The sequence below is a fragment of the Acartia tonsa genome, chromosome 8 (genome assembly GCF_053477335.1).
Source record: "Acartia tonsa isolate MP-2025a chromosome 8, ASM5347733v1, whole genome shotgun sequence".
In the NCBI taxonomy this organism is placed as follows: Eukaryota; Metazoa; Arthropoda; class Copepoda; order Calanoida; family Acartiidae; genus Acartia; species Acartia tonsa.
Genome location: NC_137267.1, coordinates 52,696,862 through 52,713,773, shown reverse-complemented (window position 1 = coordinate 52,713,773; position 16,912 = coordinate 52,696,862). Strand labels below are relative to the sequence as shown.

At 32.1% G+C, this 16,912-nt stretch overlaps 2 protein-coding genes across 3 annotated transcripts; both read right to left on the bottom strand.

The window, feature by feature from the left end:
* Window positions 1-425: 425 nt before the first annotated feature.
* LOC145326680 (uncharacterized) lies at window positions 426-16,780 on the bottom strand. Its single transcript, XM_080170046.1, has 10 exons — window positions 16,754-16,780; window positions 16,220-16,336; window positions 15,757-15,831; window positions 15,428-15,536; window positions 14,584-14,679; window positions 14,105-14,190; window positions 12,765-12,902; window positions 10,637-10,741; window positions 1,962-2,022; window positions 426-774 (listed from the first exon to the last, which is right to left on the bottom strand). Exons 1-10 carry the CDS (start codon window positions 16,778-16,780, stop codon window positions 716-718), a joined length of 873 nt encoding a protein of 290 aa, XP_080026172.1. The 3' UTR covers window positions 426-715.
* On the bottom strand, window positions 3,726-8,807 carry LOC145327280 (uncharacterized). 2 transcript variants are annotated; one of them, XR_013882135.1, is made up of 4 exons: window positions 8,537-8,807; window positions 6,364-7,111; window positions 5,645-5,805; window positions 3,726-5,277 (listed from the first exon to the last, which is right to left on the bottom strand). XR_013882135.1 is itself a non-coding variant. In XM_080170881.1 (4 exons), the coding sequence occupies exons 3-4, from the start codon at window positions 4,538-4,540 to the stop codon at window positions 3,783-3,785; spliced, it is 183 nt and encodes a 60-aa protein (XP_080027007.1). In that variant the 5' UTR covers window positions 4,541-5,277; window positions 5,645-5,805; window positions 6,364-6,973; the 3' UTR covers window positions 3,726-3,782. The 2 variants fall into 2 exon arrangements, 1 of the variants encoding a protein (XP_080027007.1); XM_080170881.1 differs by lacking the exon at window positions 8,537-8,807 and having other exon boundaries at window positions 3,726-3,939; window positions 4,515-5,277; window positions 6,364-6,973.
* Window positions 16,781-16,912: the final 132 nt, after the last annotated feature.

Here is a 16,912-nt window from a genome sequence, read left to right as displayed (position 1 = left end):
TTGACACTCGCTGGACCGTTGATTGAACCTTCATCATCAAATACAGGAGCAGTGACAGTAGCGGAAATATCACAAGTCCAAATAGATATCCTTGGGGCACTCCACAAAAATGATCACAAACAATATTATATAGTACAACATGCATTGGTTTCAACTACAGCAATAGTAGGTACTATAATTTCATTATAAACAACATTATAAATGCTCCATATAAGTAGCCTTGGGGCACTCCAAAGAAAAAACAAGAATTTAACAAGAACAAGACAAATCCATATTCGGTTAACTCGTCCTGTGCCATGTACATATAGATATTAATTCATATCACAGTTTGAGTTACCAGGATATAATAAATAGCATCGTTTACAGCATTAGATATAATACAGAGCTTAGTGTTTACAACATTGGATATAATAAATAGCATATTATCTCTCAAAATTTTATTAATACAAAACTATATTATAATTATAATAATACATTATTTCAATATTTTATGATCATAATAAAATTAAACTAATAACAAATTACATTTAAGTGGACATTGGACTGTAAATTACTCTGATACCCAAATTTTTAAGTTTTGTTTCTTGGCCCTCAAACTTTAATTCTTCTCTGATTTGTCGGTTCTAAACTTGAAACTTTTCAACCAATAATTACAGGAGGGTAACTATTTATCAAAATTGGGGAATCTTTCGATTGTCTATTGTCTTATCCCTGATTACCAGCCATCTAATAGTGATTCTTCTTTTGATGATAATGTTATACTTGTCTCCAAATCTGTAATATAATATTCAATAAATATTTGTTGTTGAAATGATTTATTCTTACAGAAAAAAATCATACATGATAAAATAAGTAAAATACGAACTAAAAAAATTAATAAATTAGATATGTGTTAGTAGGTTAAGGGTTAGCTGTTATACATATAAAATATTAATAACTGGCATAATAAACTAAATACACAATTAAATTGATAATGTTTAAATTGGTTTGGTGTTTGAGTTTAGTTTGTTAGAGTTGGTTGGTTTGATTGATAGCAAGAATTTTGGGCAGGAGTAGATTATGGAGGTGGAGGGTCCCAGTTTAAGTTTACTGGGCTCTTTTGGGGACTTACAAAATTGAGGAAAAGTCAAAATTGTAAGGTAGTCTTATAATAAAAAGACTACAAGAGTTCTTGCCAGGATTTGAAAGTATCACTGTTATAAGCGAACCCGCCCCTAGGCTTTTGCGGGTGAAAATACCCCATAAAATATGGGGGAATCTGCACAAGAATAAAAGAAAAATATTTTCCCTTTCACACACACTAAAATATATAATAAAAGCACACAAAGGATTTCTAGCGGGTTTATAGATGTTGTAGGCACGTAGGTGTAGTTGAAGTTATGAGGAGGGGTTGTTGACAGAAGTTTGGAGGGGAGAGAGGTGGTGAGACAGTTGGTGAGGAGGAGGGGGGGGGGGGGGAGGTAGGTCATCTGGCGGGCAACATAATAATAATTTTGCTTTATTTATTTAAAGAATAATTTCTTTCCAGTATGGCTTAAAAACTGATTGAAACTAGATTAATAACGGTTTTCAGCCATACTAAAAACGTTTCGTACGCTCGGGGCCAATAAAACTGGTTTTAATATTTTATTTTAGTATACGCGGAATACTGTCTATAATACGGTGCGATAAATAATTACTAAAATATACTAGCGGCAACGCCATTTTTTCAATTTTTTTTATAAAACGCTTTACTACAAGAACCTTATCGGTCTAGCGGTTACCGAGATCCTTAGCACACACAAACAGATAATCAACCTGTTACTTTCATTTAAGGATATATTTTTTGACTTGAGTAATGTCTTTGAAGGTTGTTAAAATTAAAAAAAAGGCTTTCTTGAACTTAGATGTATCATAGAATAGGGCATTTAGCTTGAAAAATTACTTCTAAATTGATTACTAATATTCTAAACGTTTTTTACCTATGGTTTCCGATCTGTTCGTTTCATCCTCACCAAATATTTCTTCTTGTGACGATTTCTCCTAAAAAGATAATAGTTATTTATCGCATAGTATTATAGACAGCTTTCCGCGGATATCTAGACAGTAAAAATATGATTATTTCAATATTTGTTATTGCGTTGTTAAAATAATTGGGCGAGGGTTATTGACCCAACAACAAGAAAATGCGCAGTTTGTTATTAAAGGCTGAACTTTCTAATGGATATAGAATACGTGGATATATTGACAGGGGAAATTTGTCAATTTAGGTTACTAATATAGACCTCTTTTATTGGTAATATCGTTCATCCAGTAGGAGGGGAGGGAATAGGGGTAGCATTGTTTAGCCAGCTGCGAGTTTTACTTTATTAGAGTATTTGAAAATCTGGTGCAACATCCAAGTAATATAATATAGATTAACTTTCCATAGTGCATCTATAAGCCCAAGCAGATTCTAATAAAGATAATTTTATTTAAAAATAGAATCCCGTTATAAAACTACCCTGTAAAGAAAGGTTGGGTTTTTTTTTCGGGGGGGGGGGGGGGGGGGCACTGGACTGTTTAAAATTGCAATAGTATCCAAAGTTGTATTTTAACCACCTAATCTTATTTGTTGGCTTAAACACTTTGAGTACTTTTGTTGATTTGGTGGTCTCAAACTAATAATGTCTCTCTGAAGAAGGGGTATTACAACTTATGTTTATCAACATTGGGAATGTCTTATCCCTTAGTATTGTATAGAACTATCTAGGAATAGATATAATCTAGATACACATTCTTTCAAAAGGAAAACAGTGGAGGAACAATTCGGCTATTTATTGATTGGGAAGAGTACATATTTTGGTACTAAAGGGCAGTTTTTTTTTCATTTCATTCGCATTAAAAATTGTCGCATTTCCTAGGATAAAGTTAGCTAGAGGGAAATTTTATCATCGAGAAATTTTATGCTCGTATTATTGGAATGAATAGTATAACAAGTTGAGTAAATAAATGACTTCGTCTGCTTGGTATTCCTTTTTAAGTTCGATGAATTTTGGGGTCCGATGGACCATCTAGATATATTATGTATGTCTATAGTATAGAACCATCTAGAATATTGATCTACAACCTTTTATTAAATACAAAGCATATTGTTAGGTATTCATACAATGTTCCATTGATAAAGTAATAGATTATGAGTTTGTATACGTGTGCTTTGATAGGATTAAAAATACGCAATTGTTCGTTTCGCAACTGTAAAAAAAACGTCTGCCAAATCCCAGGTTTTAATTAATACCATAAAAAAACCTAGTTTTTACCACTTTTACGGTAAAATTTTACCAGCCTTTACGTTTTAAAAGGTGGTAAAATTTTACCGTAACCGTGGTAAAAACACTTTTTGTGGTATTTTCTCACGGTTTTTACCAGCTTTTTTTACCACAATTATCGGTAAAATTTTACCAGATTTCCGGTAAAATATTACCATTTTAGGACGCAAATTTATACCAGATTTTGACCAATTTTTACCACTTTTTTGGTAAAATCTTACCGCAAATTTCTGTAAGATTTTACCGAAAAAGTGGTAAAACTGTTCAACACCTGGTAATATTTTTGTCCTAAATTGGTAAAATTTTACCAGAAATCGGGTAAAAATTGACCAAAAATTGTGGTAAAATCGGGTGGTAAAAATCATGAGAAAGTGGTAAAAAACGACTGACCCTAATTATAGAGAAGCTTCGCTTTTAAAAATAGAAAAAATTATAAAATTTTTTGTTGTATTTTTATATTTATTTAACTTGAACATAAAATAATAATTCTAATAATCAGCAGCCATTCTCAATGTCTCGCAGCTGAGGACCCTTGGGTGCGCCGCCAAACACACAAGTGTTCTTGATTCTACTGCTCTGGCCGAAAACTGTTGCGCAACCTCCTGGATTTGCTGGGCACCGGCCCCATTCCCTCGTATCACTGATATTCAACCTGGAATAAAATTGCTCATTAGTTAATTAGATAATTACAGGGATATAAAGGGATAAGACAATGGCTGATAAATTGATGTTCATCTCTAATGATGATACACATCGTTACCCCTTCTGTAGATTACAATAAGTGATTGAAATGTTAGGACACTCAACTTAATGAACCAACCAATAAAAAATCAATAAAAGTACCCAAGGTTGTTAGGCCAAAGAATAAGAAAATGTTATTTGAAAACTTTGGGGGCTAGTGTAATTTACAGCCCAATGTCCCATCCCTCCCTACTAAATATCTAATCTATAATACAAAGTAGAACGATGTCTGTCCGTCCGTCCGTCCCAAAGATAAAGCCTATACTCGCTGTTTACGCAAATGTGTCAGAACTTCCCCCCCCCCTTACTCTCACACCTAAATTTTTTCTTTTGAAAGCAAAAATAAAAGTGTGTAGGTTCGACTCCCCCTCTCCCCCCTCATTCATTTCCTACAGGCATCTTGACACGTGGCAAAAAAATCAGCAAACTTATCTAACTAAACATCTTTGAAAACGCAGAACGAGAAAAAATAAAGGGAAAGCTTACCTGGAAAACATAAGCAGTAACAACATCCGTGGCTAACAAGAACAGGCTGGGGCCATAGTACTCGGCATTACTGATTATATGCTTCACGTGGCGTATGGAGTCGTGGAACGCGGGGTCCTAAGTTATGGAGGATTAAATGAAGGAAGGAAGTGGACTGTTTATTACACTAGTCCCCAAAGCTTTATTTTCTTCTTCGTTGCTTTAACAACTCTAGGGACTTTTATTGAATTTTGAATGGTTGATTAATCAAGTTAAGTGTCTAAAGCTTTCAACAACTAATTATACTCCACAGAAGGGGTAATTTTGTGTATCATCATTGCTGATGTACATCAATTTATCCGCCATTGTCTTGTCCCTTTAGATCCCTGTCCCAAACAAGTACTAATATTAGATAAATTTAGACCTAAATCCCAGGCAGGGAGGGTAAAATGGTGTAAATATCATAATGGTATCCAAAGTTTCAGAAACAAGTTTACTTATTCGTCAACTCAAAAACTTTGAGTACCTAATTTTTATTAGGTAAATCTTGATTTAATTTCAATACTTCGTCTTTTGTCCTATCCCATAAGAACCATGTTTCCCGTTGTGTCTACAGAAACGTAAATTATTTTAGTACAATCTTTTTTTAAACTTAAACAATATTTTACTTCGTCTTAAATCATTTAATAACCCATTCCTGAATAGCCTTCTTTAAGAAGTTGAGCATAGATTTTAGCAAGGCAGCCCGCTGGGGTAGGCAGGTCAAACCAGGCTTGGGTACGTCCTAAATAATCAGATAGATTGATATTAATAATATGTTTTGTTATATTTAACTATTTTCAATAGTATAGGGCTACGTTATAGGATTTTATTTTTATTTAAGCAAAGTTTGTGTTATACAATATAAGATTAAAATCAATATTTCTTCATATATCCTATCTCTTTTTTACATTTTCGCATATCTTTATAATATTTTATCATTTCTTATTCAACTTCTATAAATGCCAGGAAAGGAAGTTACACTGGACTGTAAGTTTTACTGGTCTTGAAGGTTTAATCAACACATCTCTCATTCGTTGGCTTGCAACTTAAAAAACTTATCGTCCATTGTCTTATCCCTTAAGATCCCTGTATAAATAAACAATGCATACCTGTTGAATAAGATGAGAAGCTAGCCTAGAGCTAGAACCTGAGCCACTAGGACCACCAATGGGATCAACAGCATCCGCATCCTGAGCCGCCGCCAGCTCCTCCTGAGCGGCTATGGCCGCTACGTCATATGAATAGTTTCTGATCTATCACTCTTACAGCCCTAAATAATATTTTTTATTCCATCGTATTATAGATAGCTTTCTGTGGATATTCAAATAAAAATCATATAATTAAAGCCAGTTTTGTTAGCCCTGAGAGGCTTAAGGCTTAGGCTACCAAAACTGGTACTTGTATTATGATTTTTATTTGGAAAATGGTCAGTATACATGTTTTATCATTATGGCTGAGAACCGTTTCTAATCGATTTTAATTTGTTTCGAAGCCACGCTGGAAAAAGAATGAAAAACAAATTTTTCTAAACTTTTGAATATATTTCTTATTATAAAGAATCTACTTTATTATAATACGCTTTGTTTGTCCGCTTTATACGTCTGTGATGCAATCTTTAACATGCGATCCTTTTCAAGACAGACGGCGAGAAACCAGTATATAATTTACTACGTCCGTCGGTCATGCTTTAAAAGACAAAGAAACTTATTTTTATAAATTGTGCGTATTTTTCTTTATTTCTATGATATACATTATGGATGATGTCAACCTTGTTTTTTTTACCTAGCTTTCAGTGTAATACTTGTATATCAAACCATGAAAAACATACCTAGTAACAAAAGTAATGTGCTCCAATTCACTGCTGGCCAACTGTATGACCTTAAAGGAAGCCTGCAAGAAATACCACGCTTTGACTGCTGAAAGACTGCCACAAGTAGACCCATTACCCCAAATTTGAAGCCTTCAGCTTCTATAACAAAAAAGTTCTAGGCATTTTAAATTGACATTTTATATACAATGGAAATTTTGAAAGAAATTCAATGCTAATGTTAGAAATTTTGAAATTAAACTACGTGGCCTAGAAACAAAATTATAAGCTTATTTTTGTCAAAAATTTAGGTTGCCCGTAACTAATTATATTTTTACAATAAAAATACCCATTTTTATAGTCAAAAACATTAAAAAAAATTAAGTTTAACTTGCATTGTACCGAATTTACTGTAGCCAATCAGAAGGCTGAATCAGCTAAACAACCAATCACAGCTGAGCTTGTATAAGTTTCCCCCTTTGTGTCCGCTATGATTTTTGTTTAAAATGCAATTTAAATCGATTTTTTTTCATAGATTTTGACTATGAAATGTGGTGTTTTTAATGTAAAAATGTAATCAGTTACAGGTAATCTAAGTTTCTGACAAAGATAAGGTTATAATTTTATGTCTAGGCGACGTAATTTAATATTGTTTTTTCTTTTATGAGCATTGGAAATCTTACTCCAACATGCCGCAGGACACCAGCGCCTCGCCGCCGCTCTCATACGACGCCAGGTGGTACAGGAACAGCCCGGAATACAGCAGACCCTGAATATTTTGGTTAGGTTAAAAAGTTATCATTCCTAAGTAAAGAACAGAATAAAAATATGGAAATAAATATTATATATTTAAAGTAATAAAGAAAGATGGATAAATAAAGATCGGTCTTATATGTATTTGATTTGTTTGGTTTTATTTTCTTCCATTCTAGTTTGTAAAGAGAGTTTAAAAATGCATGTTTTAAAAATTAACAATGCTGAGCTTACAAACCGCTGGATCGATCTGTATGGTTCTCCTATTCAATTAGCTTCTCATAAGATCAGGGAATGTTTATAACTATATATATATATATTCTCACTCCTAGGAAAAGTAACCCTAATATTGTTTTTTTTTTAATTCTTATTAAAACTAAACAGTAAAGAAAGGGCACCCCAGTACATTTCACGAATGCTCTATGCAAGGTGAAATTCCGAGATCTTAAGCTTCAGACAAAAAAAAGCCTTCCTACTTTATAAAATAAGACATGTGAAAAGCCATTAAAGGGAGTGTGAACGTAAAAATTTCTCATCTGATTATCAAATCTTAACATTTACTAAGCACATTTCACTACACTGATCAACCAAAAACGTCCTATTAACAAAAATATCCAGGAATAATGCCTTGATTTTATGGTATTTTGAGAGGGAAAAAGGAAAAAACAGGGAAAATCTGAACGTTTTTGATTCTTATAATGTTTGTAGGGATATTTAACTTGTCATATATAGTTGAAACAATTTACTTACTGTTAAGGATTTATTTTATGCTATAAAATTGCCAATTAGTTTTTTTATAACGTAGTAGTTAGGTAATAAAGACATATTTTAAATTCGTATTATTGACAAAAAAAATACCTCACTGTCTACAAAGGGTTGAATCTCATAGGTTATTTAAAATAATAATATCCTTTTTTATTGTGTTGGACAATAAATAACCCACTTTGGAGAATTAGTTTACACTTTTATCAGACTGTTTATAAAAAAATATTGCGTCTTTATTATTTACAAATTTGTAATTAAGATGGGCCATCTAAAGTTAATTGGATAATAATAAAAAACCTGTTTCTGGCTTTGTTATTGTATTTGGTTTTCAATAAAAAATATTGCTTATTTTATCAATTTCTAAGTAACTATACATTGGTTTAAAGCAAGGATTATGTTAAAAGTCAGCTTAACTGTTAGGAAAAATCTAGAACTATGTGAAAAAGTTTAATTTTAGCTATAATGGGAGAAAAAATCAATTTAATGGACATTTTATATAATACGGAAAATTTCTTCCTTTCCCTGTACCTTATAAAAATCGTCGGAAAAAGCCGTTTTTTAAGCAAACAAAAGCGCGTTTTGCTCTATCTGTGAGATATTATGAATGAGATAATGTTAAGATTTGATATTAAGATGAGAAAAATTTACGTTCACAGTCCCTTTAAAGACACAATACCTGTAATAATAATGTACAAACTTTTCAACCAATAATAATACCCTGGCCTTTCTAATTATAAGCCTAGGCAGAGCCATGCTGGTGATGCTAGCTCAAGCGTGGACCGTGGTTTATATAGAACTGAACTCCTGAAGCCAATAACCAATTACAGGGTTACGAAAGTTTAAATTGATGTTATTTTTTTTTAATGTTAATATTGAATGTAATATAGTTTTGTAATGACATATAAAATATATTCGATAGAATATAAAAAAAATATAGTGCATTCAATATTAAAAAAAATATTTAAATATATATAGTTGTTAACCATATATATATGAATCTATTTCCGGCCGGGTTCTTAAAAGATAATGCCGCGTTTTTTCGACATTTTTTACGCTATGAATAACAAGCGCGACATTCGCGAAATCTAAAAGAGTATACAATGATTTATTTAATTATTTCGCTTTTGATGGTACGGCCTTCATAGAAAAAAAAAGATTATCTTCAATCCATTTTTGCTGCATATTAATTAATGCATCTTTTTAGAGCTGTGTTAGACATTAGAAAAATTGCTAAAAAAATAATTTAAAATTCAGTATTTTTATGTTATATACTCTGTTTGAAATTCTATCGTCAACGTTCAATCAATCAATGTCTAAAAAACGCCGAAAAAATGTGGCATTCATCTTTTAAAAACCCATCTCGGTGGTATTTCCGGTTGGCAAAGACAACATAAATATAGAAATCATGAAATATTGTTGTTCCACAATTTTGCCACATTTTTAAACATCTTGCTTAAAAAAAATCTTCCAAACAAATTGTAAATTCTACAAATTTAAATATTTAGAGAAAATTGAGTAGTAATTTACTTCTTGATTCAAAATATTTGATTAAATTGAATCACAACTAATAATTATTTTTGGCACTCTATATTCAAATAATCATAAGCTTATCAATAGTGCGCATGCGCGCACAGAGGTGCCATAAATTTCAAAACTTAAAAATATAAGTTTTGTAGCGAAATTACTCTATAATTCGAAATCTCTGTCTTTCTTTTAGAAACATTCAGGGGAATATACGAAAGCTTATATTTATATTAAAGATGAAAAATCGATAAATTCAAATGCACACGGCACATCTGCGTACAAACACACCTGGATTTTTTTTCTTTTAATTTTAATTTGTATGAAGCTAGCTCTAATAAGTAAATATTAAATTTGATATATTTTTGACGATGCGGGAGGATGTTTTAAAAGAAATGATGAAATAATTTTCAAGGTTTTAAAAAAAAGTTAGCTTCTTTTATGCGAAAAAATTCAATAAAAAGTAAAAATTTTTACCAAAAAGTTGGTCAAATTTTACCAAGTGTTTTTTTTTGTCAAAGTCCAAAAATCTGGACTAAGCCTAAAAATTTACCTTGTCAATTTTTACCAAAAAGTTGGTCAAATTTTACCAAGTGTTTTTTTTTTTGTCAAAGTCCAAAAATCTGGACTTAGCCTAAAAATTTACCTTGTCAATTTTTACCAAAAAGTTGGTCAAATTTTACCAAGTTCATTTTTTTTGTCAGAGTCCAAAAATCTGGACTTAGCCTAAAAAAATACCTTGTCAAATTTTACCAACTTTTTGGTAAAAATTGACCAAATTGCGTTTTTTTGTCTAAGTCCGAAAATTCGGACTTAACCTGAAAAATAGAGTTGTAAAATTGACCACATTTTTGGTAAAACTTCCAAATGTGGTAAAATTTAAAAAAAAAAAAAAAATTTTAAATTTAGGCTTCATTGTATAGAAGTCATTATTTTAAAGTACTACAACTAATTATGAAGAGCTGTTTTTAATTTAAAACACAAAAAACGGGGTTTTTTGTTTCGTCAAATTTTACAAAAAAAATGGTAAAATTTTACTAATTTTTTGGCTAAAATTTTTGCTGGTAAAATTTACCACGAAACTGGTAAATTTTACCAGCTTGACCAGCTTTACCACTTTTCCGGTAAAAAGGGTGAAATTTTGTGGTATTTCGTAGAACCTGGGATATAGAGACATTAAAATATCAACATTGGTGAGAAGTAAAAAATGGCTGTATTGTCGTGACACTACCTAAAATGCGCATAAAAATTTTACCTGTGCGTCGGCGTTCTGGTCAACCCTTCCCTCTGCAGTCCACAGCTTGGGGGCGGGGGGCAGAGCAGGGGAACCTGGGTGTGGGGGTGGAGGGGTGTCTATACTTCTAGAGGGGAAGGGGAAGTTGGGCATTCAAACCATTATTATTATATTTTGGCATCCGAGTTCTAATCATGGATGCCGGATTTATTTTTCACTATGGCTTTTAAACCGATAAATTTCTGCTGGATTATGACCTGTTTTCTGCCATACTGAAAAATCATGTATATCAACGTATTACAGACAACTTTCCACGAATATTGTAATAAAAATCATAAAATTAATACTGATTTTTATTTTAATATCAGCGTAAAACTGTCTCTAATACGATGAGATACATAACTGTTATTTGAATTTAGGTAAAAAATATTCAATTTTGAATCTTCGAATATGTGTTTTTATTTAAACTAATTAATATATAGGTAGGTATATGCTTTACGGATAAGAAAACTCTAACAAGACTTTATTGTCAAGTTAAATGTTTAGGGGTATTTGTTGTAAAAATCTAGTTATTATCACGGATTTTAAGGGATAAGACCAAGGAAGATAGATTTACATGCATCCCAAATGATAATTAACAAAGTAATTTGGTCTGCAGATTAAAATTATTGGTTGAAAAGTTTGGATACTTTTAATTTAAACCAACCAATGAGGATTTAATACCAGTAACCAAAATTTTAGAGCCAACATATGAGACCAAATAGTCATAAACGTTTGGCAACAATGTAATTTGCAGTCCAATGTCCCCTCCCTCCCTGCAAAACTTAGTAAAAATGCAATAACCATTGTTTGAAATTTGGAAACCACGAAATTAAAAATAGGCATAAATTCCAAAGTCTGTACCTATTATAAAGTTCCACCCCTAAAATCTAATTTTAACTCTAAAATTGGGGTAGGTAATTGGTTTTGGGGGGAGGTTGTCTAAATTTATTGATGGGGGTGTTGGCTATGGAAAGGAAAGAATGGAAATATAACAGATAACCAGATATTTTAACCCTTTGATTATGATATTGATTTTAACAACTAAAAATTACAAAAAAATTAAAACTGAATACTTTTTTAATTTTGACAAATAAACGTAATAAAAGTTATTTATTGCATCGTATTATAAACAGCTTTCCGCAGATATTAAAATTAAAAAATATAAATGATTTAAATTTTTCATTTTGATATTCGTAGAAAATTGTCTGTAATACGATGCTCTGCATGATTTTTTCAGAAGAGCAAAACCAGTAGGTGGGCTGTAGTTTTCTGAGTGGGTTACTTTAAGTATGGTTAGGTTAGGTTTTGATGGGTACAGGGTAGCCCAACAGGGTTAGGGCCCCCAGCGGGTAGATATAAGTAGAAAAACAACACTCCACCCTTATTTTCAATGTTTTTTTGTGCACGCTAGGCACTTGGAGGAAAAGCACAAAAAATTGTAATTAACACAAACGTTTTACATAATTCTGCATATAAAAACATGATTTGAATGGTTCCCTAGTAGAATTAATAGTATCTTTTCTTATCCTTCCATAAGCTGATGTTATCAGCGGTTTTTCATTGTCATTTAAGAGATTTTTAGCTTCAGACAAACAACCCCACTACTTTATATAATAAAAAGGATAAAAACCTATGATTTGAATGGTTCCCTAGTACGAATTAACCGTATTTTTTCTAATTCTTTTATAAGCTGATGTTATTAAAGGTTTTATATGGCCATTTCCGAGATCTTTAGCTCCAGACAAACCACCCCACTACTTTATATAATAAAAAGGATAAAAAACACATGATTTGAATGGTTTCCTAGTAGAATTAAGAGTATCTTTTTTAATTCTTCTATAAGCTGATGTTATCAGAGGTTTTATATAGTCATTTCCGAGATCTTTAGCTCCAGACAAACCACCCCACTACTTTATATAATAAAAAGGATAAAAAACACATGATTTGAATGGTTTCCTAGTAGAATTAAGAGTATCTTTTTTAATTCTTCTATAAGCTGATGTTATCAGAGGTTTTATATAGTCATTTCCGAGATCTTTAGCTCCAGACAAACCACCCCACTACTTTATATAATAAAAAGGATAAAAACATATGATTTGAATGGTTCCCTAGTAGAATTAACTGTATCTTTTCTTATTCTTCCATAAGCTGATGTTATCAGAGGCTTTTCAGAGCTGCTATTCATCTCGCCTGGTCTTTGAGAGCGTGATGTTCGCATACTTAATGGGACATATGCCTCGCCTCCCTGAAAATAGAGAAATATAAATAAGTAAGTTATTTTTCTTTTGTTCAAAATTTCAATAGGTAACTACTGAACCGATTAATTTCTCCATTTTAAGGAAGGTTCACATAGGTCCCTGGATGGCTATTTCATTTTTATACTAAGTTTGTTAGGCTAATTTCCTAGTTTTCTTAATCCTTAGAATACAGAGCTCCTAGATACTAGGAGCGCAGCCGCTAGTAAATTCATAAGCAAGTGTTAATCTTTTTTAATTTCACACATTTATTCTACATTGATAACATATCTATCTTAAATTGTAGTCATAAATTATGCTACACAACAAGGATGATAACATCCATAACAAGCGAAGCACAAAAAAAAATCACGAATGGACAAACAGACAAACGGCTTATGTTATAAAACAGATGTTTAGTTGTCATGAATATTGAATGATTCAAATAAATTACTAAATGTATCCAATTTTGCAAAAAAAAATATTTACTATATTGTTTAAACTTATTGATATACTCTGCTTATTCAGTTCTGATTCTCTGCAAGTGTTAATGTTCGTTTGTCTTACCGTTCGGAGCCTTGTTTTCATGAATGTTGTCATCCTTGTTTCGATTTTTAAATACCTACCTGACATAGATTTGCATAAACAAGTTGATCCAAGAATGATAAATTAAAATCCATACTTTCTATTGTAAAAAAGAACCATATTGGTTCAGCGGTTAGCGAGACCCTTCAATACAAACACACAAACATCCTGTTACTTAAATAAATACCTGGCATAGATTTGCATAAACAACTTGATCCAAGAAAGATAAAGTAAAATCCACACTTTCTTTTTTTAGAAGAACCATATCGGTTCAGCGGTTAGCAAGATCCTTCAGTACAAACACACAAATATCCTATTACTTTCAAATAAGGATGTAAATCCCTACCTGACATAGATTTGCATAAACAACTTGATCCAAGAAAGATAAAGTAAAATCCATACTTTTTATTGTATAGAAGAACCATATCGGTTCAGCGGTTAGCGAGATCCTTCAGTACAAACAGACAGAAAGACTGTAAATTATTACCTGGCAAAGATTTGCATAAACAACTTGATCCAAGAAAGATAGAGAAAAACCCATACTTTCTATTGTATAGAAGAACCATATCGGTTCAGCGGTTAGCGAGATCCTTCAATAAAAACAGACGGAATGACTATAAACCCCTACCTGACATAGATTTGCATAAACAACCTGATCCAAGAATGATAGAGTAAAATCCATATTTTCTAATTCTGGTAACTCTATTTCACAACCTAGAGAATAGATAGATAGGTAAATAGATTAGAAAGATATAAATATAGATTAACGATAGATAGATAAATAAATAGATAGAGTAAAATCCATCCTTTCTATATCTGGTAGCTCTATTTCACTACCTGGCAAATAGATAGATGGATAAATAGATGGACAGAAAGATGGATAGATAATTAGATAGATTAGATAGAGTAAAATCCATATTTTCTACTTCTGGTAACTCTATTTCACTACCTGGCAAATAGATAGATTGATAGATAGATGGACAGAAAGATGGATAGACAATTAGATAAGTTGATAGATTAGATAGATTAAAATCCATACTTTCGATTTCTGGTAGCTCTATTTCACAACCTGGAGAATAGATAGATAGATAGATTAGAAAACCATACCTTTAAAATCAGTAACTTTTGTTTTTTCATGATCATCATCATTAATATCACAGAAGTCTTCAGTTTCCAATGTTTCTTGAGCAACCTCTACTCCGTCTACAAAAATATTAAATTTGAAGTAGCGAAGCTAATCTATAGCTAACTTTGTCTGTATGTCCGTCCGAACGTCAGTCCGTAAAGCAAGAGTTTCCCATGTTTCTTCAGCAACCTCTACACCGTCTACACAAGTATTAAGTAGCGAAGCTACTCTATATTTAACTTTGTCTGTCTGTCCGTCCGCTCGACTTTTAGTCTTCGATTTCCATTGTTTCTTGAGCAACCTCCACTCTGTCTACAAAAGTAGTAGCGAAGCTAATCTATAGTTCACTTAGTCTGCCCGTCTGTCAGTCTGTAATGCTATAGTGTAAATGTGATTTTTTGCCAGAGCATCCAATACATAACTTATAACATGCTACAAAAGACATTTTAACGGTCCAGGATCGATATTTTTTGTTCTTCGCTTCTTAAGTATGGATGATACTCAAAAAAATTACCCCTACTTTAGATTACAATTAGTAGTTGAAACCAACAATGAAATTAATTCGGAAAGAAATCACGAAACCTAAACGTGTTTTTCGGCTGCCGTTGGGGGGCAAAACATCGTAAAATTGACTACCTCTTATATTATTTTATAATTTCGCTTATTGGTTATACCTTAGTCCTGGGTTGAAACGCTTGAATCAACCAATCAAAATTTAAAAAAAGTCCTCAAAGTTTAGTTGTTAAGCCAACTAATTAGAACTTTGTAGACTAGTGTAATAAACAGCCAATTGTCCCAGCCCCAATCCTTTGAATATTAACCTACCAGAATCCTCCACATTTTCAAGATCTTCCCCATCATTCTTATTAGAATCATCAGTATATTCTTCTATTATACCATCATCCTTATCATTATCAACAGTATATTCAGGAATCTAAAGGGATGAGACAATGGCTTATAAATTGATGTACATCCCCAATGATGACACACAAAATCACTCCTTCAGAAGATCACAATTTAAGTGGTTGAAACGTTTGAAAACCCAACTTGACCAAACCAAAAATCCATAAAAGTCCCCAAAGTTATGTTAGTCCAACGAATTAGAAAACTTTGGGGACTGGTGTAATATTTTAAGCCCATTGTCCACTCCCTGCCTGGGTATAATGAAGATTCTTTAGAATAGCCACAACTTTGCTACTTTCATACTTCAGTCTTCTATCTTTTCCTTTTGATAATGGATATATTATTATATATTACTTGGATGTTTCACCAGATTTTCATGTACTTTAATGAAGTGATACTCACAGCTGGTTAAAATAATGTTTCCCCCATCCCCTCCCCAAATACCATTTGAACGAAATGACTAATAAATGATATCGATGTTAATTTCTTTTAATGTAAGAATGGATGTATTATTAATTGGATATTACACTAGATTTTCATGTTCTCTAATAAAGTGAAAGTTGTAGCTGGCTAAAATACGCCCTTTATACCACCTCTCCCGTTCTACTGGATGAACAAAATGACCAATAAATGATGTACATATTAGCAACCTAATAATTAATGACAATTTTTCTCCTGTCATAATATCCACGTATATTGTATATCCATTCCTTTGCTTAAATCGAATAGGAACTTTTGAGCCTCTAAACTGCATACTCCAGTTTTTATTCTCACATCCAGCAGCGCCCAGCATCCTTGGCAGGTTATATCAACACTTGGACCATCAGGAATCTTTAGGGATAAGACATTGGTCGTTTAATCACTATACATGCCCAATGATATTACACATAATTACCACTCTTGTAGAGATTACAATTAGTGGTTCAAATGTGCCAACCATTCAAAATAAAATAATAGTCTCCAAAGATGTCAAGCCAACAAATAAGAAAACTTTGGGGACTAGTGTAATAAACAGTCCAATGTCCTCTCCCTCCCTGGTTATCATTCTTGGTGGAAATGTTGGCAATAGTTTGTAATATTTTATCAATAGCTTGGTCACAGTTTTGATTGGTGGAAAAGTAGCCAAGCTGCCAAATGTAGAGTTGGATGATAACTAGATTGAAAAAAAATTGAAAATTCTTTTTATCAAAGAACTGCTCATAAAATCGGAGTTTTTTTACCTAAACATCCAACGAACAGACAACCAACTCTTTGATTGCACAACAAAAATAGCATAATAGTATTCCACATAGCATATAGAGGCTTTGTATTCAAGAAGATAAAAAAATAGCTTAAAGCCATTCCAAACATGGGATCTGAAAACAAAATAGCCTAAAACAATCCCAGGACATATTTGAATCTTAAATA

Bases quoted from the DNA above. Each gene is read 5' to 3' on its own strand.
- LOC145327280 (XM_080170881.1), bottom strand. From the start codon at position 4,540: ATGTTGTTACTGCTTATGTTTTCCAG. The intron at 3,940-4,514 runs GTAAGCTTTCCC...ATTTTATTCCAG, and splicing joins TTACTGCTTATGTTTTCCAG to GTTGAATATCAGTGATACGA.
- LOC145326680 (XM_080170046.1), bottom strand. From the start codon at position 16,780: ATGCTATTTTTGTTGTGCAATCAAAGA. The intron at 15,537-15,756 runs GCAGGGAGTGGA...TCATCCCTTTAG, and splicing joins AGAATCTTCATTATACCCAG to ATTCCTGAATATACTGTTGA. The intron at 14,680-15,427 runs GTAGGTTAATAT...ATATTTTTGTAG, and splicing joins TGAAAATGTGGAGGATTCTG to ACGGAGTAGAGGTTGCTCAA.